Raw genomic sequence first — 23,689 nt, forward strand, 5'->3', positions numbered from 1 at the left:
GGCAGCACGAGGATCCACACCGGACATCGCACCTGTGATGCGCTTGACGGCTGGAGACCTGGACACGAGCGGTTAGATGTTGCGGAGCTCGGACGAGTGCATTTCTCATGAATCAGGACCCAAGAGAGGCCAGCGAGGTAATCACAGCACCAAGGCCGTGCACCAGCTGCAGCATGCAAACATACGGAGGCCAGTGGTAGAGACAGAGGCCAGCGGGCGGGGGCGTAGAAGGATCCTCATGCGAGCCTTAATATTCAAGTGTTCTATATATTGGTCACCAGTCACCACGAAAATAATGGGTCTGACTATATGTATGAGTTCAAGAAAACAGGACTGTTGGTCCTGCCGAGGGACTCGTAGTCTTCAAACCCTTCATCATCGATTTAGCTCACATTTCAAAACTCACTCATCAATCGCACAAAAAAATCATGTCTTAATTATTCAATTTCATTCATGATACTACTGTCTACTACTTCCACAGTAAATGTTCATATTACAATATTATGAATTTGTGATACTACAAAGGCTCGTGAAATCGAGCAGGCTAGAAAAGCTTCCACTTGCTGACCTCACTAAAAGTGAAACACAGTTCCGGGGAGTTCATATAGTTTTCCCATATAGATCAATTGATCCTATCTGAAACCTTGGATTAGAATGAGATTCTCTTACGCGTAGAAACCTAAACCTGCCAAAGGAAATAGAGCAATTCAGTCAGAAAGGAAAAGGTTTGCTAACTACTGCACAAAGTGTGCGTCAGCCGTCAGTCGATGGTATAAAACCTTTTTTTCCACCACGATGGTGTAAAACCTACCGGAAAGCATTTACTTTATCTCTCTTATCCACTGTAAATGTTTTCCTAAGGAAACGGCTCTCAAACATTTCAGAATTCCGAGCATCAAGTAGATTCCAGGTGGAGCCTCCATCTGTGCTCCCTTCAAGAACCCTGACATAAAAATGCTTGTGAGTTGCGATGACATTGACCAGTAAGTTCGATTAACGTTGCCCGTAACTTATATAGCTACAAATATGTTTCTCCAATAATTTTCTAGTTAACGATGCAAATCAGCAAGTCATATGGTTCATAGTAAAAAAAATGGTAGACTAACCATTTAAGTGAACGGATATTTAACCGAGGTTACATTCTCATCGAAGCAAGCCTAACAGCTAATCTGGCTTTCTGCATTCAGACCAACAATGCTAAACAAGGTATTTGCAAGTCCACAAGGGCAAACCAATGACCAAAATAAGCACAAAAGGACAAAGAACCTGTTTGGCCTCAAGTGAGGTTTTCAAAACATGTTTAATTTTCTTTAGCTCTTACGCTAATTTTTCTAGCTTCAAGATAGCTCTCTTAATAAGCTTTTAGAGTAGACACAATATTAGATTGTCTCATAGAATCATTATGCACTCCAAGTAAGACATTAGTGCTACAAAAAAAGGAATAACATCGTGATTTATTTAATGTATATGGCAGATAGTGCACATTATATTCCATTCAACCAGATTAAGATTAAATAAGACTAACAATCTATCTCAACTTTACCAGTCCATTGGATCCCTCTCTGGAGCATCATTAGCTGACATCAAATCATATGACTCCAACTCACAACTTTTGCCAGCTTGCATTGTATAAATCAGCCAACATCCTGCGTAACTCCTTTGTTAACCAATACAGTAGATCAATAAAATTCTACACATGTGTACTTGAAACACTTTAGACAGTATCTTTACACCAACACAAAAAAAAAATCTGCAAAACATCAGTGCAAAACTTGACCAGACATTACTGTGAATAAAGAATAATTGATGAACAGCATCAGGTGCAAAACTATAATAAGTTTTAAGATGGATAGCAAATGTGGATTGCTACAGGGAGCAGAAAAATTATATCATCAAGCATCCATGAACTAGATCATGTAGACAAATTACTTCTACGACAATTTAAAAAAACATACTAAATCAAAGTCCCCAATTCCATAATCAAACTTCAAGTTTTAACGTAGCAAAATAAAAATGATTAGCCATCAGGGAGACAACTGATAGGAAGTAAAAGAAATAGCAAGACAAACTGCAAACTCCTCCACAGTTATTACTTTGGAAAAAAATCAACATAAATACTACAGCATGCACGCTACTGGTGCCCACACCACCATTTGTTATACCAAGTTCGAATAATACACAAAAATATGAAACAATCAATTCAAAGCTCAAAATTCACATAAATTTGAAAGTAAAGCCTACATTCGTACGAATTTAAAATGCTTCAGGTAAATGTTTTAATTAATCAACAAGCATGTGGCAGTTGGCACACTAGCAGAGAGAAGTTAAGAAAAAGGGATGATTGAACTTGGGTTTTAATCCAGGTAGCCATGTGTGACCAAGATAATCTACAGATAGAAGATAGTATTTGTATTAACTATAACCAGATTACCTTTGGCTCCATCAGGCTCTTCCCATTTGGAAGAACAGATGCCGTCAAAAGCTGCTGTTGCCTGAAATATTTTCAAACACACTGATGTATGGAAAACACCGATGAATGGATACTAAAAAATGCACAAATTGCATTCACATACAATTCCGATGGGAAGCTGTTCCCTGCTTGCAAGGACTGAACCTGAACATACTCTGTTCCCTCTTGGGAAATGGTTGCCTTCTGTGAAAGAGGTATTATTCTTATAGTTACTCAATATCTCATTAACTGCATCCATTGCTACTGGTAACGCTAAGGATGAGTGTATTGGATTTCCAGCCACAGTCACAGATTGGTGTCCAGCACTTCCCAGTTCTGCTTTCAGTGAAATAGCAGATAACAGTCTTTCGATGGAAGGAAATATCTCCTCAAATAGATGGTGCGTTTTCTGGTCTAGTGTAGCACTTCTGCTCTTAAAGTTGGAATTTTTAAGAGTTAGCATCAGAGTCTTCAATGCGTCAAAAACTTCAATAATTCTTTCTTTAGGGATTTTTTTGTCACAAAAATGTGAAAGAAAAGCAGAAAGAGCATCATATATATTTGAAACATGAGCATCCACACATTTCCGAATAGGGCAGGATGAGCAACTGAGTGAATCCGCTTGGCCCAACTCTGACCTTGCTTTCCTCCATTCCACAGAACCACTTAGCCTTCCAGGTAAGGATAAAGCTGTTTCAACTTGAAGATAAGCAGATTTGCTAAGTTCCTCAGACTCCTCCTTTTCACGGTTTTCTATGACTGATAGAGCATCAGTTGACAAACCAGTGCGATACTTCCCTGTTATAGATGATAGAACAGCCACAGCAGTTTCTTCAGAGGTAATTGTTCGCCTAGAGAGAACCTGCAAGGGCAGATACAGGATACAGTACGTCAAACCACTTCAATCTAAAAATGAAGTAAACCCAGTTCAAAGAAAAATAAATCACCCACTCACGCCCAACAGAGGTCATAACTGACCAACAAAATTCTACCTCGTGCCACTTTCTGGTGTAGCGTTTTGTTACGTCACGTACTCCATCTTTAGAAATCGCAATAACATAATCTAACTTCTTGTTCCACCTAAAAGACAATGCATACAGCATGAACAAATGCGCAGCATTTGCAAAAGCTTTAGGTATCACAGTGCAATATGCAGAAACCAGTTGGGCAGGACCAAATTAATACCCTTTCTCATACAGTAGGGGATTGTCATAGACTCCTTCGCATGGATCTAGGTGCATCCATCTAAATATTCCAGAAGAACGGCATTGAGAATAAGGGCGCTTAGAACACCAAATTCAAACTTAGAAGCAGTGGGTTTGTTCAACTGACCTCCCGTACAAATTTGAAAAACATTCTATCCACACGTGATCAGTGAAATCCAGAATCTGTAAATTATAAATAGGTAGGTCAGATCAATCTATTACACTAGGTGGAAGAAACGCCTTGTTTAATCTTAACAATAGCATATTTTCACTGAATTAGACGAGCAAGGACCACCAACAAGTGGATGACATAAATTTGGGTCTACTAACAAGAGAGGCAGTGATACAGACTACACAGACAGGCACAAGAGGGTCAAAAGCCCAATTGGAGGAAGTAATTAAACTGCATTATGGACAGCATTTTATTTGTTTGACTGAAACATGTGAGTGAGTTCCTAACAATTTTGAACACCATATGGTAATTGATAGGGATGCAGTAATCAAAAGACATCCCGGAACCTCTTAATCAGAACACACATATCAATCAAGACTTATGTGAAGTGTTCAATACTTCAGCATCCTCTATATCAGTAATATCCACATTTTTCTATGCACATCATAGCAATTTATCATAACATTTTTTTATTGTACAGAATAGGCAAGAAATATGATTGTTTCTTCAAATTTGAATAGGAATAGAAAAGGAGTGTATAGATAATGAAGTTAACTGAATCATGGTAGTGTCCATATTACAAAGAAATTTTAGTCATCATTTAGCTGCAGAAAATTCATAAGCACTATGAAACTAACCAAACGAGCATCATATCCAAAAGCTCGACAGTAGAATGTGAAGCAATTCGCCCATTCTCCACAGCGACCTCTCCTAGTTTGTATAAGCTTCCAAAGCAAGAAAAACAGATAACTTGACCATCAATTTTCACTTTGGTAGGACATATTCAAAAGTAAACACCCAAATGAATCATAAATACTTGGATTTGATACTCTACCTTACGTGGATCGTTGTACCTTGGGAAACGGGTGATACTAGAACAATGGTTACACCTAAAGATAGCATATGTCAGGACATGAGCAAAGAAATTGGTCATATGGCGACATGTTGGAGTGGTGATTTAATCACAAGGGATAATAGTACATTTGGTCCCTGTATTTTAAGTTCAGTTTCCTCAGTTGATAAACGGCACAAAAAACACAGGGAAGGGAATAATTTCATCAGATTCATCACTGGCACAGGTATAAGAAACTATGTGGCAGAAACAAATAAACAACCGTGTCATGAATTGCTTTAGTTCAGCATTTATATTCACGAAACATGAGGTTGTTAGGGTTCCAATTCATACTGTGAATCTTACAATATTATGACAAACAACACCGAATATATAACTACGCTTAGGTGTTTTGTGTGGTCATTGTTTGTCAAGGAAATGGAGAGATTGTTTTTTTTTTTTTTGAGTGGGTGTGGGTGCGTGTGGAAGGGTTCTTACCCCTTTTTATTTTTAATATAATGATATGCAGTTCTCCTACGCATTCGAGAAAAAATAACTAGGCTTCAAGCAGTAGCAATATGATTCACCTGATACTGAGTTTGCAAGTTTTGAAAGGATATGACGCATCTAAAATAACTATATGAGATGTAAGAAAATAATATTCTAGTGATAGCTACCTATAAATCTCAACACGTGAAGCACCAAATTTGATTTCTGAGGTAAGTGGGGTGCCCATTCCAACATTGGATGTCTCACGGCCACAGCTGTCACAAGGTGCTGCATTAACCCATCTGCAAAAATAAATGACACATGAAAGATGTGAGCAGTACTGTAGGCTGTTCTATCACATACATAAACTGCAAAAAGCAACATAAAAATATGCAAAGGTTCGCAGCAAAAACATTACAAAGAACACCATAATAAAGTCCAAAGTTGTTACTGCAAACTAGTGTGACACCGTGTTCCAAACCAATAAGATTGGAATATAATATAGAAATAGTGGCACTCCTTGTGATTGCTTAATTTTTACAATGTCAGTATTATACTGCATTAAAAGTTCCTGTGCATGCTCCGGAATGGGTTTTGTGGTTACAAGTACATGCTTAATTATATAACTTAGCATGCCTACGAGATCAAGCTCCCATCATTTCGAAATTTACATTTTACAATTTAGTTATACAAAAAAAGAAGAAGAAACCTTAGCAGCGCAAGCCGCAAGGACTAAAAGAGTAAGTCCATTTTACCCCTCAACTATCAAAATGTTCAATTTTAGTCCACAACAATTAAATCATCCAACTTGGCACCCTAAATCCCTTAACCGATGAATGGGCTAGAACTGCACCATCTTGTCAGTAATGGCTCCCACTTGATGAACAAATTAGTTTTCGCTTAACAAGGAATTTTCATTAAACCTTATTACTCCGTATTAACCTAGCTCATACTCATGTAAAGATTCTATTGATGCGAATTTGTTGTTTCAAGTAATGCTGATGATTATTTGATTTGACAAGCCATCTTAGCTAACCTCCTCACTACTTTTATAACACCTGGCCTGTGACGTTTTCGAGAAAAAAACACCTGGCCTGTGACTGCACAAGCTGTCTACCATGTGTGTGTGTGGTAGCAGCTCGTGATAAATACAACAGCAGGATGGCCTGCTGAGAGTGAAGTGCATCAGAGGTGTGAAGATGTGGACTTTAGATGTCAGTCAGTGAGCACGACCAAAGCACGGACAAAGGCAACTTCACTAACTAGTTATAGTGACATGGCAAGCCGACTGAACATCTTTTAAAACTCAGATACCACAATTACCTGAAATCAGGGTGGGTTTGACCTCAGGCAGCTATGCGTACAGATATTGATAGCTAAGGGATGTGAGTGAGGAATGCAAAATGTACTTATTTCTTAAAATAATGGTTATGTAGAAGTACAGATTCACTGAAATATGGGTGATATTAGACACATGCACATGCCAAAGGATGGCTAGTCCAGTTGGTTAACTGAGATATGCTAGTCACTCCAGCAGCACCCTCCAGGTCCTGAGTTCGACTCCCAGTGGGAGCGAATTTCAGGCTGGGGGTTAAAAAAAATCCCCTCGCCGGTCCCGGGTGCCAAAGCACTGGTTTAAGGAGACGGCCCATCTCACGGGTTACGTCTCCCAGTGTCGGGCCGGGGCCGGGGTTCGGGGGTTTTCTCGGCCTGTGTGAGAAGGCCTTCTTCTTACGTATAATGCCCAGGGGGGCGGCTTGCCCCTCGCAGGTCGAGTTTTTTTTTTAGACACATGCACATGTTTGGAATTTGCTCAAGTAATGGCTGAGAAAGAAGGCATCGAAGTGTTTCAGTGACCTGAATGATTGCTTAAACCAGAAAAGCAATTGCAGCAGAAAGGCATGCTTCTCTTCATCTTTCGTAGGATTGAAATTCCCTTCCTACTAAACAACCATTTGTAAGAATTTCCGAACACCCATCTCTTAAAACATGGAATGCAACATAGCAATTTGTATCCATAATTTTCTTTAAGAAAATCTAGATAAACTTATAGAAGTGATAATAATAAGAGAATCATAAAATACATCTTGCATTGGAACAAAACAAAAAAAAAGACCAGAGTGAGAGAAGAAAATAACAGAAGTGGTAAAATAAAGTGAAACCTTGGCCAGTGAAACCAATGCCTTCTCCTCAAGTTCGCATATTGGAACTGTCTTACGTGCTGCCTCTTGTCCCACTGGATCTTCATACTGCATCCAAAATATATACTCAAGCACCAGATATACAAATCCCATTAAGGAAACGCTTCAAAATGAAATGCACTCTGATTCCATACCATCAGAACCTGGTGCATGTAAGGCTCAACTCTCTGTCTAAACACATCTCCACCATCATTTTGTATACTGTACTGTTGTAGGAGAAGTGCCTCTTCTTCCGCCTAGTAAAATTTCAAGAAGTAAGCCTCTGCCCTCTAGTGGGGATAATAATATATGTTTATCGATGTTAGTTATTTCATTTTCGCTGGGAAAAAGCATATAAAGTAGGAATTACTTCATTCCATCGCCAGACTTTACAAAAAAAAAAAAGCAATACTTTATTTGCATTGCCTAGCCTAGCTTAGCGGTCTAACCTTGCTAGAGGATGAGGGGCAATTTGACTCTCAAAAGCAGGAAACACTTCACTTGGGTGCAAAAGGTGAGAGGAAGGAAGTAAACACTTCATGCCAACTAATTTTTCCAGGCAAGGTGAGGCATGAAAACCAAAAAAGAACTGAAGTTAGGAAAGTTTGACCCTCTTTGGTTCAAAGTCACAACTTCTGTGAAGCATAGTTTCTTAGTGCCCAGTATTGGCACATTTTACTTTTCCTAAACTGTGGTGACTGGTGGCCAAATTGGTGAAGTGTAGTGACATTGAAACAGACTCAACATAGCATGGTACCACCAGGCTGTTCCCTGTTGGGAATCTATAAAAAATTAATCATGAAAAAATGCCAGCAATGATGTGTAGTTACTAGTTAGCTTGCATTTACCATGTGGATTCATCTATCCGTGAATCATATGCACCATTTTAGAAGTACAAAGAAGATCCACACGTACACAGCATACACATGCACATGAACATCTCTTGCACACAAACTAGACTAGAAATCAGTGGAACCTAGGCCTCCTGAGCACAAGTATGCAGTCCCATTTAAAGCACATGGTTGTGTGTATTTTTTATGAGTGAATGAACAACCCAGGATGTAATTCCGGGAACGACAGGGAGTTATGGGTCACCCAGATTCAATCATTTTCATCTCAAGTTTGAGTGTCTATTTTATTATATGTAATGTCACCTGGTTCTTCCTAGGTTGGTCGAGTTTATTTTTTTAATCCCAGGAACAACTAACACGGAGTTTCATGGGGATATGTAACCTAGGATAAATCTTAGGGAAATATCCTGAAATTTGTCTCCAGTGGAGATCAAAACTGGGATGGGAGCTACTTGAGCACAATATGCAAAATTATGCATCCTTTTTAGCATCAAAACAAAAATAACGTACATAACTTTTCCAATATTTCTTTGCCTCCTATCCTAGAACTAAAAAAAAGGTAAACACAAAAAACACCAGGCCCTGTTACATGTAACCTCATTAGGGGCCATCAGGATATTGTCAGAATGTTGCATGCATCGTGAATAGTATAGTGGGCCCACATAGAGAATTAGGAAGGGTTCTCCTTGCCAACCACTATCTGTCCCCTATAAATCTTATTAAGCCATCTGCAACCCTGAACTAGGGTGGGTTCTAACATCGGTATGGTAACTTTCAATTGGCATACGACCTCATACACTGTGGAGTGAATTAAAGGAACCTTTCCAAGGTCCAGCTTAAGACGCCTAAATCAGCCTCTGATATTTCTTTAAATGCATCAGATTAACCAAATGTCCAATAGTTGAAAATAGCACAAGAGTTCCTACATGACCCAAGCCACGCCCACGAAGTGAAATGTTCATGTTTCACCAAATAAATTGGTGTTTATGTTGAACCGCCTAACTCCTTGATCAAATAACACACTAAGTTTTCCAACTTCAAACCAAGATAATAACACCTAATAAGCACCTCGACCTAATTCATATACCACCCAACCCACATGGTTCAAATATCAGCTTAACTGAAATCAGTAACCAAAAGTGTTCGAGAAAAAAAAACAAATCAGTAACCAAAAGAACTCTGGACTGGAGTCTAAACATGTGAACAGCTCTAAATAGTAAACACCATCAATAGCTGTGCAACCAAACAAGAGTGCAAGGGAACTCCAGGTCATTTCTAGCTGAAAAACACCAATTCCATGACCTATCCTCCAATCCCCTACCAAACCAAGTGAGCCTACCAGCTGCCGCCAACATCGCAAGGCAATGCAAACTTACAATAGGTCAATAGCTCGACGCCTCGACCTTAACCGAAGCAGAGCAGAAGCATCAGCCATGTCAGCGACTCTGCACCTGAAGCATCCTTGCGAATTCCTCATCGGACTTTTCCTGCGCCCTGGCCGCTGCCCCGTCGTCCTCCCCCTCCTCGCCGATAGCGAGGAGGCGCAGTCGCTCAGAGACGGCTTCCAGGTCGGTGCCGTCATCCACCACCGACCCATCCGCCTCCACCACGATCTGCAAGCACGCACACCGCATCAGGACCGAGAAGTGGGGAGCAGTGCAGGCGTCAGCGGCGTCCGGATCGCGGCGAAACTATGGGGTCGGGTGGAATGGAATCGGGACTCAGGGAAGGGGTGCTGCGGACCTTCTGGAGGTCGGGCGGGACGGACGTGAGGGAGAAGATCTGGAGGCGGAGGACGTCGAGGCCGTGCTCCGTATCGTACTCCACCTCGTGCTCCTCCTCCTCCCCCTCCCCCTCCCCCTCGACGGAGTCGCCGGCTGCGGGGCCATGCCGGACCACGAAACGGCGAGCCACCATCGCGTTGCCTCCGCTGCGCCCGCGTGGACCTGTGCTGCCGACCTGCCGAGTCTACCCGTAGGAAAAGATGCGCGCGACTGGTGGGACCTACACTAGAATGCGCAACCGGGTAGGTCTGGGGGTTCTGGGCCCGTTGGGAGTTGGCGTTTGGTAGCGTCTATATTTTTCTTACGGGGAAATGCTTGGATTTGGACATTTGGACGCTTCTCTTCCCGTGGAACCCGCGTCCACCGTTAACGCCACCAACCTGCTTCGCGCTTCTTCGCACAGGCCCACACGACTCCCTCGTTCTTCGCTGCAAAGGCTTAGCAGTTGTTAGATTCCTCTGAAAATTTCTGTCACATCGAATATTTAATAAATATATAGAGTATTAAATATATATTAATTACGAAACTAATTACATAAATTACGACTAATTTGCGAGACGAATCTTTTAAGCCTAATTAGTCTATAATTTGACAACGTGTTGCTACAGTAAACACGTGCTAATGACAAATTAATTAGGCTTAAAAAATTATCTCAGAAATTAGCCTCCGTCTATATAATTAATTTTATAATTAATCTATATTTAATGTTCCTTATTAGTATCTAAACATTTGATGTGACATAAATTTTAGGAGCGACTAAAGAACCAAACACCCCCTTACTCTCTGCACCGCTGCATCCTTGCGTCACCGTGCGCACCCACCTTCCTCCTTTCTCTACTTGCTCCCTGTGCCATTGCATCCACCCACATGTCTTCCTCGCGCGTCGTGCTTTGCTCCCAGGTGATCCCCACCGATCTTCTTTTCCTCCCATAGAAGGTGTTTGTACTTATGTACAAGTCTACACCCCGCAACACCTCACATCGCCTCGTCCGTCGCAGCTTCAACGCATAATCCCCACCCCCCTTTGTGTCATCGAACTCCGCGCCGCCGGCGACCACACCGGTGGCCGCGTCGCCCACCACCGCCCAGGTCGCCCCACCCCGCCCTCTATACGCCACCGTCCAGCTCTGCGTCATCGACGAGCACACCGGTGACCTCCATGCGCCGATGAGTGTCCATTCGCCAAAGCAGCAATGAGATGTTTTTGCTGAAAGCGCATGTTGCAACCATATGTTTCAAGTGTTTTAGGTGTTTTAGAGGTATGTTGCAAGTGTTTTATCTCGATGTTGCAAAAGTAGATCCGGATGTTGTACATGTTGCAATGGTCATACACATATGTTTAAGTATTTTAGACGTATGTTTCAAGTGTTTCATCTGGATGTTGCAAAAGTAGATCTGGATGTTATGTTGCAAGCGTATGTTTCATGTGTTTCGTATGTATGTTGTAAATGTTTTATTTGGATGTTACATACATTTTGCAATGGCTACACACGTGTTTTCAAATATTTTTAAGTGTTTCCAAGTATTTCATATATATATTGTAAGTGTTTTAGCCATTTCGGACGTATGTTACAAGTGTTTCATATGGATATTACAAAAGTAGATATGGTGTTGCACATATTGCAATGGGACCCATGTGCCGCAACCGCCTTGCTGCAGCTGCTAAGGCCCGTTGTGGGTGACTGTGCGGGTGCCTAAGGCCAACGGATGCATCCACGACACGCATCCATAGGTAGGACAAGTGACTGGGACCCAGAGGTGTGGCATGCAGACTCAAATGTTCGTCCAAACTGTCCAATGTCCTCCGCCCACGCCACTTAAGCCAGACTGAAAAGTATTGTTCGCTGATTTGTTGTAAGAGAAAAACACATTCCTTCGCTGAAAAGTATGGCTTATAAGACAAGCGAACAGGGCCATCCGTCCGTTCCATGCCGCACCTTGCGTGAACGCGTACTCCACGCTAGGCCCTCGCGCTAGTGGTTCGGTTGCAACTGGCGCCCACAGGTCGGGGCTCATGCCGTCATGTGCGAACTAGGAGGGGATGCCGGTGTAGTGGCGTCATCCATGATCGTGACTAGACCATGCGCACTGTTATCTGGCGGAGTGTTCGATATTTGGAGCTACGCTGGTGTAAGGTCCGACTAGAGGAGGGTGAATAGCCGTTTCTAAATTTAATCGCAGCTGCTAACCGAAACAAATGCGAAATTAAAATAATTGGTCTAGCCAAGACTGCACCCCTCTATCGAAGTTCACAAGCACCTTATAAAGATCCTAATTAGGCAACAAAGGTATCGGGCTAGCTAGAGCTCACCTAACCAATTCTAGAAGTAAGGTCACACAAACCTATACCACTAGTATTTTAAGCAACGAGGGAGCTCCTACACATGCTAGTAAGCAAAAGCATAAAGTCACCTAAACTCACTAGCAATGCTCAATAACAAGGCAACCAATGCCAAATTAGAGAGCGTAAATACTTAGCTACATAAACTACGCAATATGACTAACAAGGTTACACAAACCAAATTAGCCACGCAAGGGAGCTACTTCTATGCTACACAAGCTAGAAGTTAACTAGCAAGCTACACAAGCTAACTAATTACGAGAGCAACTACACAAGCACAATGTATATGAAAGTAATTATAAGCTTGTGTAACGAGGATACAAATCAACGGGAATACAAGGATGACACGATGATTTTTTCTCGAGGTTCACGTGCTTGCCAACAGGTTAGTCCCCGTTGAGACAAGGTCCAAGGTTGCTGCCGGTCCTCTCACTAGTGGTGACTTATAAGTCACACTCTCCCACATGGAGTGCTTACCATAAGCTCTAGCACTTAACCCGGCCGGACCGCTTGTCGCCCTTCATGTCTCACTTTGCTAGAGTTGCTCTTCATGGCTCCCGCGAGGCGAGCACAATGTCCCTCACAAAGCTCTTCTCTAGAGCACCGCTGAAAGGATCAAGATATCCAAGAGGGAGGTGAATTGGACTAATTCTAAATTTCTTTGCAATAATTTAAACTCTATGTTTAGCCCAATTAACCCCTTGTGCCTAGAAAGTGTTTCTATTGATCTAACGCACAAAAGTTTAGCACTCTAAGTTCCAATCCTACTCTAGCATGGTAATTCTAAGAATATAAAAGACAAGAATTGAATTGCTCAAAGTAAATGCTCAAAGAAAAGAGAGAGAAGGAGGAACGCGGTGATGTTTTGCCGAGATATCGAAGAGTCGCCACTCCCCACTAGTCCTCGTTGAAGCACCCGCGCAAGGGTGTAGCTCTCTCTTGATCCGTGCAAGGATCAAGTGCTCTCTACGGGTTGATCCTTTGATACTCCATCATGGTGAGTCATCCACAACCGCTCACAACTTGAGTTGGGTCATCCACAAGCACTGCCGGATGATCACCAATCTCCCAATCACCACCAAGCCATCTAGGTGATGGCAATCACTAAGAGTAACAAGCACGAACTCTCACTTGACCACGACAAGCCTAATGAGAAGGGTGGATGCACACTTTGCTACTCTTGATCTTACTAATGAGAGCTCTCTTTGGGATTCTCAAATCTTAATCACCTCACTAGGACCTTGCTCTCCTTGGCACTCTCAAAGATGTTTCTCAGCTGTTGGAATGAGAAAAAGTACCCCCACACACGAATGGAGGAAGTATTTATAACATTGGCTAAAAAATAAACCGTTATGTGCCTCTACGGGTGACCGAATGCTTCGATCATGTTGACCGGATGCGTCGGTCAGTTCACCCTGAACTCTAGTGTTTACAGTGTGATCGAACACTAGCCAGCGTCCGGTCAGCACTGACCGGACGCGTCCGGCCATAATTTTCCCTCTCTGGAACCATACTGGAGTCGATCGGACACTGGCTCTCAGCGTTCGATCACTTGACCTCTTAGCGTTCGGTCGCACTAGATGAAAACACCTTGGTCAAATGAACTGACTGGACCCTGAGCCAGCGTCTGATCACACCGGAGCCAACGTCCAATCAGTATTTGACCCTCCATTCACTTCCAACTCTCGATCATTCGTGAATGAAGTTTGCTCCATTGGATCTAAGGGCTATTTTGGAGCTACCTAGTGCTAGATTTAGCAAGTGTGCACCATATCTAACTCACCTAGGTCAAGCTGCCCGTCCATACCCCCTTTAATAGTATGGCCAAAGGAAAAACAAAGTCCTAAATTACTCTAAGTGTCTCTTCAACTTTAAACGATACTTAGAACTAGTCCATCCTTAACCTTGTCGTCCATCATTTAAAAATCAAAACGATTTCCATCGTAGGGGCATGACCACCATAATTGCCCAATCGATCTCCATTACCGTGACCTAACTTAATTGCCTCTGCAAAATATACGTTAGTCACAGTAATCACGTATTGTTATTAATCACCGAAACCTAACTAGGGGCCTAGATGCTTTCAATCTCTCCTTTTTTGGCGATTGATGACAATACTACCTTGAGTATGTGAAAGAGATGAGGTTTTTAACATGCTTGGTTCATATAAGCTTTTGGCAATAAGAACAAACATGTTAGGCAATCTTATATGACCCAAGTCAATATGATGTACTCAAAAGATATGAAATAAGCATGAGTACAAGTAACAAAGCTCATTCGCATTGGAGTAAAACACGGAAGCAAGAGCAAATGAGCTTAGCACAACTGATATGACATGTAAATAATTCAAAGTAGAGAGCACACATGTCATATATCACAATCACATAGATATCACTATCACATAAATAGTTTAATGCATAAAAGTAAAACACACGACGAATGCATAATAATGTATCATACATAAAAACCAAATATAATAGATAGTCTAAGTAAACTAAGCTCCCTCTAAGTCGCTCCCCCTAAGTCTAGCATACTCGATCCCTCTCTCCCTTTAGCATCAAACACCAAAACCTAAGGGTCGGTCGACGGGGCTACAGCGGACAAGTCGGACGCTGAGGTACGTGGAGCAAGCTAGAACTGAGTGCCATCATCATCTAAACTAGAGCTCTAAGCTGTCTAACCCTCTATAGCTAGAACCAATGCTGAAGCGGTCTAGGTCGGATCAACAACTGGAGTAGCTGTAGACTGTGCAGGTATGACTAGAGCAGCTGGCTCTAATGATGCCACTGACAAAGGGAGCATCTCTATAGTCCCGGTAATAGATGCAACTATAGAAGGACCTAGGACATGCAAATATAGCGGAGTAGGCTACCCTATCAACTCACTGAAAGATGCACCAAGGCTCCTAGACACTGTAGTCTCTAGCACTAGCAGCGAAGAAGTCTGAGCCGGTGTAAAGCCCATTTGGAGAGGTGTGAACTATGGGGCTATCACGGGCGAAGCAAACCACTAGGACACCTGCTCTGTAGGTGAAGCAAACTGTGCTGGTGGTTGTCCCTGACTCTTAAGCCCACTAGGCTGTAACGCTGGAGTCATAGAAGTGGTGGCAGGCTGACCAAGCTAGGGTGAAGGCTGTGGCGGTGGAACCCCAATAGCTGTCACTACATGCTGCATAAATCCAAGGAGCTATTGCTGCATAAGGAGCTATTGCTAATGCATGGCTTGCTGCTACTGCTGTATGGCCTGCTGCTGCCGCTAAAACTCATCCTATCGAGCCTGGAACTGTGCAAAGGTAGCAGCGGTCTCCTGAGCCTAGCGAGCCTGATCCTGCCTCATTCGCTCAAGTATGGCAAGTAGAGCGGGGTCTGTCTGTGGTGCAAATGGAGCTGAACTAGAGCTACCGGCCTTATGATCATGTCGTCGAGGAGGCATCTGAGGGATATCATGGTAGTCCTCATCTGAGCTGTCACTAGGGTCGCTCTCAACCATCCTCTCCTGCTAAGCATCTAACTGCTCCTCCTCTATAGCTGCTATGCCCCTGATGGTATCATCATGTTGTGCTACTGTCTCCGACGCATCTAGACGATGATGCGGCTAGCTAGGTATAGTCGATGAACTATGGCGGATCATCTGAGTCAGGTTATATGTAGGAAACTCTATCGTAGCACCACTGTACTTAGCTAGCATCTCAGGCGACCTCACTGTAACTGCCCTGTGAATCAGAAATGTGATCCAGTGGGCATAGGGCAACTGTCGGTGACCTCTGAACCCCTCAGCAATAGTGTCCTCCATCTCTGATAGAAGGAGATCCCAAATATCAAACATGGTCTGCTGTATCAGATAGTTCAGTAGCCACAACTATATGCGAGTCAAGCCCTCGCGATACCCCATCCTCAGAAGCAGTGTCCTCCTCATAATGGCATCAAGCACTCTAGCAGTGGGAGTAAGATCACTAGGTGTCTTGCTAGACCCCTCGTCGAATGACTCTATAAAGCAGTGGCGGACTAGATCTATAGGGGGCACCATCCCGCCATGAGGATGTCTAGGGGCGCTGTTTGTCCATAGCAAACCTCATGTAGCCGGATGGGCTGCTCCTGAAGTGTGAGTATCTCTCTGACCCTAGTGCTCGTCAGCTTGTAATCTCTACCACTGAATGCAAAGTGTATGAATTTTTGCTGCGAGTCAATCTAGAGAGAAGCATAGAACTGATGGACCCAAGATGGAACATATAATCCTGTCCGTCCAAGTAAATCTACCAACCCTGGTAGGTAAGAAAGGTAGGGGTGAATGTGCTCTCCAGCTGCTGCAACAATAGACTCTATGTTGCACACCCTATGAGATCTAAAAATAGCTCCACTATTAAAATATGCATTGTAGAAGTCCTCCTATAGTGGTGTGTAGAAGCCCTCTGATGCACGCTCATCTTGCCTTGGTGGAAACCACTACTCAAACTCCACAAATCTGAGCTATTGCACCTACTTGGCTGTGGTGGCCCTTAGATCTAGATAAGTCACTGGAGGCGGACCCTATGGTTTGGGCGGTAGACGAGAACCCCTCCACTGTGTATCTACCCTTGGTGTGACTATAAAACAAGTACGACTAGAGCGGTGAAGCTATGGCTGAGGTGCCTGCTCTGTCTCCTAGAGTCCTAGTCCTACTGTCCCTCCTAAGCCTGCTCTGCTGCCTATGGCTCCTGCTATGACTCCCCCTGAGGCTGACTCTCATCCAAGACAACTCGTCATCCCACAACCATGATGGTCCTAGCTGGACCATCATGATGGCGCTCAACCTGCTCTAGTGCGGCCCTCGTAGATGGAGAGAGCTGATCTGCAATAACTACACCACTGCGAGCACCTCCTCTCTTGGCGTGCTCTGCGACCTCTGCAATTGCGGCTGCTCTAGCTGTATCTACATCTAGATACTTCTGCTTCTTTGTTGCAAATTTATTTATTGCCTTGCCTTTTGGATCTGTAGGCAAGCGAGGCGGGCACCTAGGATCCTCATCACTAGGACCACCTCCAACATTCTTGACACGAACCATCAGTTGGATCTGAAAAGAACAACTACCACTGACAAGAAACAACTGTCAACTGTCACTTCCGAGGCTTGGCCTTGATCCGTACTCGCGAGCTTGGCCCCGAGTTGACTGATAACTGCAAGTATGACCTCAGTGGCACCGACTCGCTGCACGATAGAATAGAGGATATACATATAATCTTAATTATTCATCTAGAGATACGAAACCCTAAGAAAGCAAGCAAATAGGTACGAATTTGAATCGAGGGCTTGCTACCTGACGAACCGGTGATCCAAAAAGATGAGAAGCGACATGTGGGGAAACACCAAATCGGCTAGGGTTAGGGTTTGTGATGCGCTGGATCGGTAGTGGAGATGCACTGGCGGTGCTGGAGCAAGCTAGGGCACAAGCAAGCTAGGGCGTGACATGGGTGCTGGCGTTGGAGTGGGGTTTAAATGTGGTGGCAACGCTGGCGGCGTGCGGAGGCGGCGACACATGGAGGTGTGGGTGGCACGAGCAGCGGCACGTGGAGGCGGCGGCGTGCGGTGCAAACGGCGGTGCATGGAGGAGCGCCGCGGTGGTGGGTGGAGGCATGGGCGGTGCGACGGGTAGCATTATGGGGTGTAGCGGTCGTCGGTGGATTAGGTAAAGATGCACGCGGCGAAAGGTTATATGGGGGTCCCCCGCGTGTCAGAAAAGGAAACAGGAAAAGAATCCAGAACACGCACGTATTCTACTGACCGGACGCTCCGGTGGCAGCGACCGAACGCTGCCACCTAGCGTCCGGTCGATTCTAGAGAGGTCCAAATCCCTTGGAATCACGACCGGACGCGTCCGGTGGACATCGATGGACGCAGCCAGAGTTCGGTGCAAGCTGTCCCCTTCGTCTTCAATCGACCGGACACTGGATCACCTTCTGACCGAACGCTGGGAGAACATTGTTTCAGCGTTTGGTCACTCCTTCTCAGTAGAGTTCACCTCTTGTGAACTAACCGGACGCTAGACATCAGAGTCTGGTGCAGCGTCTGGTCACTCCTTTTCCAGCGAATCTTCAAAGTCCTTCGTGCTACCTGATCCCAATCAAGTCATAACTCCAATAAGATCCAAATAAACACCAATTAGGACTGATGTGAGTGACCTCTCTCAAACCCTCAAAAAAATTTTAAAATAATTTGCCTTAGGCTATAATTCTTTTTAAAAAAAATAGGCAATAAGAGGGTAATTGAAGATAAACAACAAAACAACATTCATGCATATGCAATGCAATACTTGAAAATAAATCTAGTTGCTTGTCAAGTTTGATCCAAGGTTAAGCTTCTTCACACGCTTTACGGCGGTTATCTTAACCATGTTAGACAAGCCCTATATGCATTATCAAAAATTAAACATGTTGTATATTACAATGCAATGCAAGGGACAACACAAGCTCATCTTTTAGTAAAGTTGCTAAAATCAAGAACATTGAGCTCATTTCGCAATCTACAAAATGTTGCCTCATCTAGCGGTTTAGTGAAGATATCCGCCAATTGATCCTCGGTCCTTACACCTTCTAATGATATATCATTTTTAGCAACATGATCTCTAAGCAAGTGATGGCGGATCTCTATGTGCTTGGTGCGAGAGTGTTGAACTGGATTATTTGCAAGTTTTACCATACTTTCATTGTCGCACAAAAGAGGTACTTTATCTAGAACTACACTATAGTCTAGCAAAGTTTGTTTCTTATAAAGTATTTATGCACAACAAGCACCCGCGGTAATGTATTTTGCTTCGGCGGTGGACAAAGCCACACTATTTTACTTCTTGAAGGACCAAGACACAAGTGATCTACCAAGCAAATGGCACCCTCCAGATGTGCTTTTTCTATCAACTTTGCAACCGGCATAATCCGAATCGGAATAGTCAACTAACTCAAATATAGCTCCTTTGGGATACCAAAGGCCAATGCTTCATGTGTGCTTAAGATACCTAAGGATTCTTTTTACAACAATTAAATAAGTTTCCTTAGGATTAGCTTGAAATCTAGCACACATACATACACTAAACATGATGTCGGGCCTAGATGTGGTTAAATATAGCAAGCTATCAATCATAGAGCGGTAGAGAGTTTGATCAACCGTATTACCTCCCTCATCTAGGTCGAGATGTCCATTAGTTGGCATTGGTGTTTTAATTGGCTTACATTCATCGATCTTAAATCTCTTGAGAAGATCATTTATATATTTCTCCTGAGAGATGAAAATCCCTTTCTCTCATTTATTTGACTTGAAAACCAAGAAAGAACGTAAGCTCTTCAATCATTGACATCTTGAACTCCTTTGACATCAATTCACCAAATTCTTTGTAAGAATCTTCATTTGATGATCCAGAAATGATATCATCAACATACACTTGATAAATGAAGATGTGCTCATCAAGCTTCTTGGTGAATAGTATGGTGTCGACATTCCCGATGGTGAAGCCCTTCTCAATAAAGAAGTCCCGAAGGCGCTCATACTAAGCTCTTGGGGCTTGCATAAGCCCATATAATGCCTTGGACAACCTATAAACATGATTAGGATATCTAGGGTCTTCAAACCCGGGAGGTTGATCAACATAGACTAGTTCATTAATAAAGCCATTTAAAAATGCACTTTTCAAGCATTGGAAGTCAAGATCACACAATTGTCCAACGGATAGCAAGTTGAAGCTCAATGAAGCAACATATAGCACATTTGAGATAGAATAATCATTTGATATTACCACTTTGCTCAATCCTTTATCCTTGCCCTTTGAGTTATCTCCAAATGTGATTCTTTCTTGTCCATCTACTTCTTCATCTAGCGAGGTGAACATACGAGGATCACCGGTCATATGTTGTGTGCAACCACTATCAATAATCCAATGACTTCCACCGGTCTCGTAGTTCACCTACACACAGGAGATCAAGCTTTAGGAACATAAACTTGTTGAGGGCCCTTTACCTTCTCAACAAGTGACTTAGCAATCCAAATTTTTTAGGCCTATTCTTGTTGGGAGGTCCTAAGAACATGACTTTCATCTTTTCACTAGAATCCTTTCTAAGCATGTAGTGAGCATTGAAGGCAAAAAGTCAAGCATGCTTGGGCAAGGGTTGTGGTGGTGGAGTTTGGCACTTATGAGCAAAGTGGCCTTCTTATCCACACTCAAAACACTTCTTTGGCTTTGGCTTTTGTTGTTGTTGAGCTCGAGCCTTCTTCTCTTTGTTTGACATATATCCAATGTCACTTCTATCCATCTTCATGATGGTGTTCATTAGTAGATCACTTTGAAGATATTTGCCTCTATTGAACTTGCTCAATCCAATCTTGAGATGCTCTTTCTCTAACTTGAGCTTTTTGTTTTCTTCCTTAAGAGCATCATTGTTTTCTCTTCCTTAAGCTTTTTGTTTTCTTCTTTGAGCTTCTCATTCTCAAGCATCAACTCACCATCATGATCAAGAGTTTCTAGCACAATAGACTTGGTGGTTTTGAGTTTTTCAAGATCTTTCTTGAGTTTTTCATTGTCATTCTTGAGCTTGACAAACTCATCATAATCATCAGCCTCAACCACTTGCTTACCCTTGCTACTAGAACTTTGCTCAATGCTCTCAATGATCAAATCATCACATGATGTAGCTATATCGATCTTAACAACATTGTTAGTAGCATTATGTGGCTCATTGAATAAATATTCGTGAACAATAACTAGATTATCATGATTAATCTTAAGAGTAGTATATTCATCTTTTAGCATATTATGGCTAGTGATGAGCTCTTTATGCATACTCTCAAGTTTATCATGTTTATCTTTAAGCTCTTTCTTAGAAGATTTGAGCTCTTTGAGTTTGGATGACATAGCTTCATTTGCTTCTCTAAGCTCAACACTAGCATTTTCGGCTATATCACATTTAGCTAAAAGAGAATCATTTTTAGCTTCTAGCTTGTCATTCTTAGCTCTAGTCTTTATAATGATCTTGGAGTATTTATTTAGTAATTTAACAAGATCATCATAAGAAGGTGATTCATATTCCTCATCATCACTATCGCTATGATCATTACTAGCATGTTCATCACCACTACTCTCATCATTTGATACTTTGCGTTTACCCTTGGCCATAAGGCATAGGTGTGTAGAGGATGATGACGATGGTGGCGGTGAAGATGATGAAGAGTCAATAACAATGGCGGCCACCTTCTCGTTGTCACTATATCATCATGGATGAGCCACTAGATGAATCAATGTCTATGAGACAATCACCGATGATATATGCTTTTCTACTCTTCTTCTTCTTGTGGAAGTCCTTCTTGCTATCTCTCTTCTTGTATGGCTTGTCTTTCTTCTTTTCATCTTCATCACTTGAGTCATCTTTCTTGCCCTTGTTCTTGTTCTTGAACTTGTCTTTCTTGGGCTTTATGCATTGGTGAGCTAGATGACCAAGTTCTCCACAATTGTAGCAATCCATCTCGGAGATTGTCTTCCTTCTAGAGTTAGTGAAGAACTTCTTCTTGCTATCAAACTTGATGCCACTTTTGTTGAGCTTCTTTATCATCTTAGGTGGTTTTTACTCACCATGAGAGCAAGGCTTGCATCATCAACTTCATCATCACTTGAGCTCTCATACTCAAGCCTTGCTTTGCCCTTCTCTTGACTAGCTTTGAATGCTAAGTCCTTTTCTTTCTTCTTGTTAGAGGATGAGCCATATTGAGGTATGATGTGTATGTATATCTCATGAGCATTGATCTTTCTCAAGATTTATGTCGGTGTAGCGGTGGAAAGATCACCTTGATGAAGCACGATCACAATATGCTCATATTTGTCAATGGGGAGGATACTCAAGATTTTTCTTACAACATCAGATGGTTGCATTTGAGTTAGTCCTAAGCCCATTGACTTCCTCTACAAGAACATTCAAATATGAATATATTTCATTAGGACATTCTTTAGGAAGCATTTCAAAAGAGTTAAGTTTTTTTTATGACAAGATGATAGTGTTCCTCTCGCTCACTCTTTGTTCCCTCATGGAGCGCACAAACGTCCGACCATAGTGCATGAGCGTCTTTGTGGTTCCTTACCCGATTGAACACATCTTTACAAAGGCATCTAAATATGGTGTTTCTAGCCTTTACATTCCATTTTTCATAATTCAACTCATCGCCTTGTAGGTCAGTAGCATCCCGAGGTTTTGGGAAGCCTTGTGAGGCGGCTCTAAGTATTCCAACATCTAGAGCTTCTAAGTACGCCTCCATGTGAATTTTCCAATATGGAAAATTATCCCCCTCAAAGATAGGAGGAGGTCCATCCCCGTGAGATATCTTTCTCTAGGCGGTTAAGCCTAAATACGTGAGTACGAGGCTCTAATACCAATTGAAAGGGTCAAGATGCCTAAGAAGAGGGGTGAATTGGGCTAATTCTAAATTTCTTTGCAATAATTTAAACTCTATGTTTAGCCCAATTAACCCTTTATGCCTAGAAAGTGTTTCTATTGATCTAACACACAAAAGTTTAGCACCCTAAGTTCCAATCCTACTCTAGCATGGCAATTCTAGGAATATAAAAGACAAGAATTGAATTGCTCAAAGTAAAGAGAGAGAAGGAGGAACGCGGCGATGTTTTACCGAGGTATCGGAGAGTCACCACTCCCCACTAGTCCTCGTTGGAGCACCCCGCATAAGGGTGTAGATCCCTCTTGATCCACACAAGAATTAAGTGCTCTCTACGAGTTGATTCTTTGACACTCCGTCACGGTGAATCACCCACAACCTCTCATAACTTGAGTTAGGTCATCCACAAAGCACCGCCAGATGATCACCAATCTCCCAATCACCACCAAGCCATCTAAGTGATGGTGATCACCAAGAGTAACAAGCACGAACTCTTACTTGACCACGATAAGCCTAATGAGAAGGGTGGATGCACACTTTGCTACTCTTGATCTTACTAATGAGGGTTCTCTTTGGGATTCTCAAATCTCAATCATCTCACTAGGACCTTGCTCTTCTTGGTACTCTCAAAGATGTTTCTCAGCTATTGGAATGAGCAAAAGTGCCTCCACACACGAATAGAGGAAGTATTTATAACATGGGCTAAAAAAAGAACTATTATGTGCCTCTGCGGGGTGACTGGACGCTCCAGTCATGTTGACCGGATGCGTTGATCAGTTCACCCCAAACTCTAGTGTTTATAGTGTGACCAGACGCTGGCCAGCGTCCGGTTAGCACTGACTGAACGTGTCTGGTCATGATTTTCCATCTCTGGAACCTTACTGGAGTCAACCGGACGCTGGCTCTCAGCGTCCGATCACTTGACCTCTCAGCATCCGGTCGCACCAGACGAAAACACCTTGGTCAAATGAACTGACCGAACCCTAAG

General features: G+C 42.7%; 1 protein-coding gene across 2 annotated transcripts; it reads right to left on the reverse strand.

Moving 5' to 3' along the window:
• Nucleotides 1-415: 415 nt before the first annotated feature.
• Nucleotides 416-10,206, reverse strand: LOC136550181 (peptide-N(4)-(N-acetyl-beta-glucosaminyl)asparagine amidase-like). Of its 2 annotated transcripts, XM_066541669.1 has the most exons (16): nt 9,922-10,206; nt 9,630-9,791; nt 7,483-7,584; nt 7,310-7,396; nt 7,005-7,087; nt 5,336-5,449; nt 4,662-4,716; nt 4,465-4,551; nt 3,782-3,837; nt 3,635-3,694; nt 3,442-3,529; nt 2,574-3,311; nt 2,432-2,492; nt 1,544-1,646; nt 812-943; nt 416-685 (listed from the first exon to the last, which is right to left on the reverse strand). In XM_066541669.1, exons 1-16 carry the CDS (start codon nt 10,093-10,095, stop codon nt 601-603), a joined length of 2,187 nt encoding a protein of 728 aa, XP_066397766.1. In that variant the 5' UTR covers nt 10,096-10,206; the 3' UTR covers nt 416-600. The 2 variants fall into 2 exon arrangements, with proteins under 2 accessions (XP_066397766.1, XP_066397767.1); XM_066541670.1 differs by lacking the exon at nt 9,922-10,206 and having other exon boundaries at nt 9,582-9,695.
• Between the last annotated feature and the right edge of the window lie 13,483 nt (nt 10,207-23,689).

Source organism: Miscanthus floridulus, chromosome 4 (assembly GCF_019320115.1).
Source record: "Miscanthus floridulus cultivar M001 chromosome 4, ASM1932011v1, whole genome shotgun sequence".
NCBI classification, from domain to species: Eukaryota; Viridiplantae; Streptophyta; class Magnoliopsida; order Poales; family Poaceae; genus Miscanthus; species Miscanthus floridulus.

Bases quoted from the DNA above. Each gene is read 5' to 3' on its own strand.
- LOC136550181 (XM_066541669.1), bottom strand. From the start codon at position 10,095: ATGGTGGCTCGCCGTTTCGTGGTCCGGCATGGCCCCGCAGCCGGCGAC. The intron at 7,088-7,309 runs GTTTCACTTTAT...GTTGTTTAGTAG, and splicing joins CATTGGTTTCACTGGCCAAG to GAAGGGAATTTCAATCCTAC. The intron at 944-1,543 runs GTAAAGTTGAGA...TTTTTATGTCAG, and splicing joins GAGAGGGATCCAATGGACTG to GGTTCTTGAAGGGAGCACAG.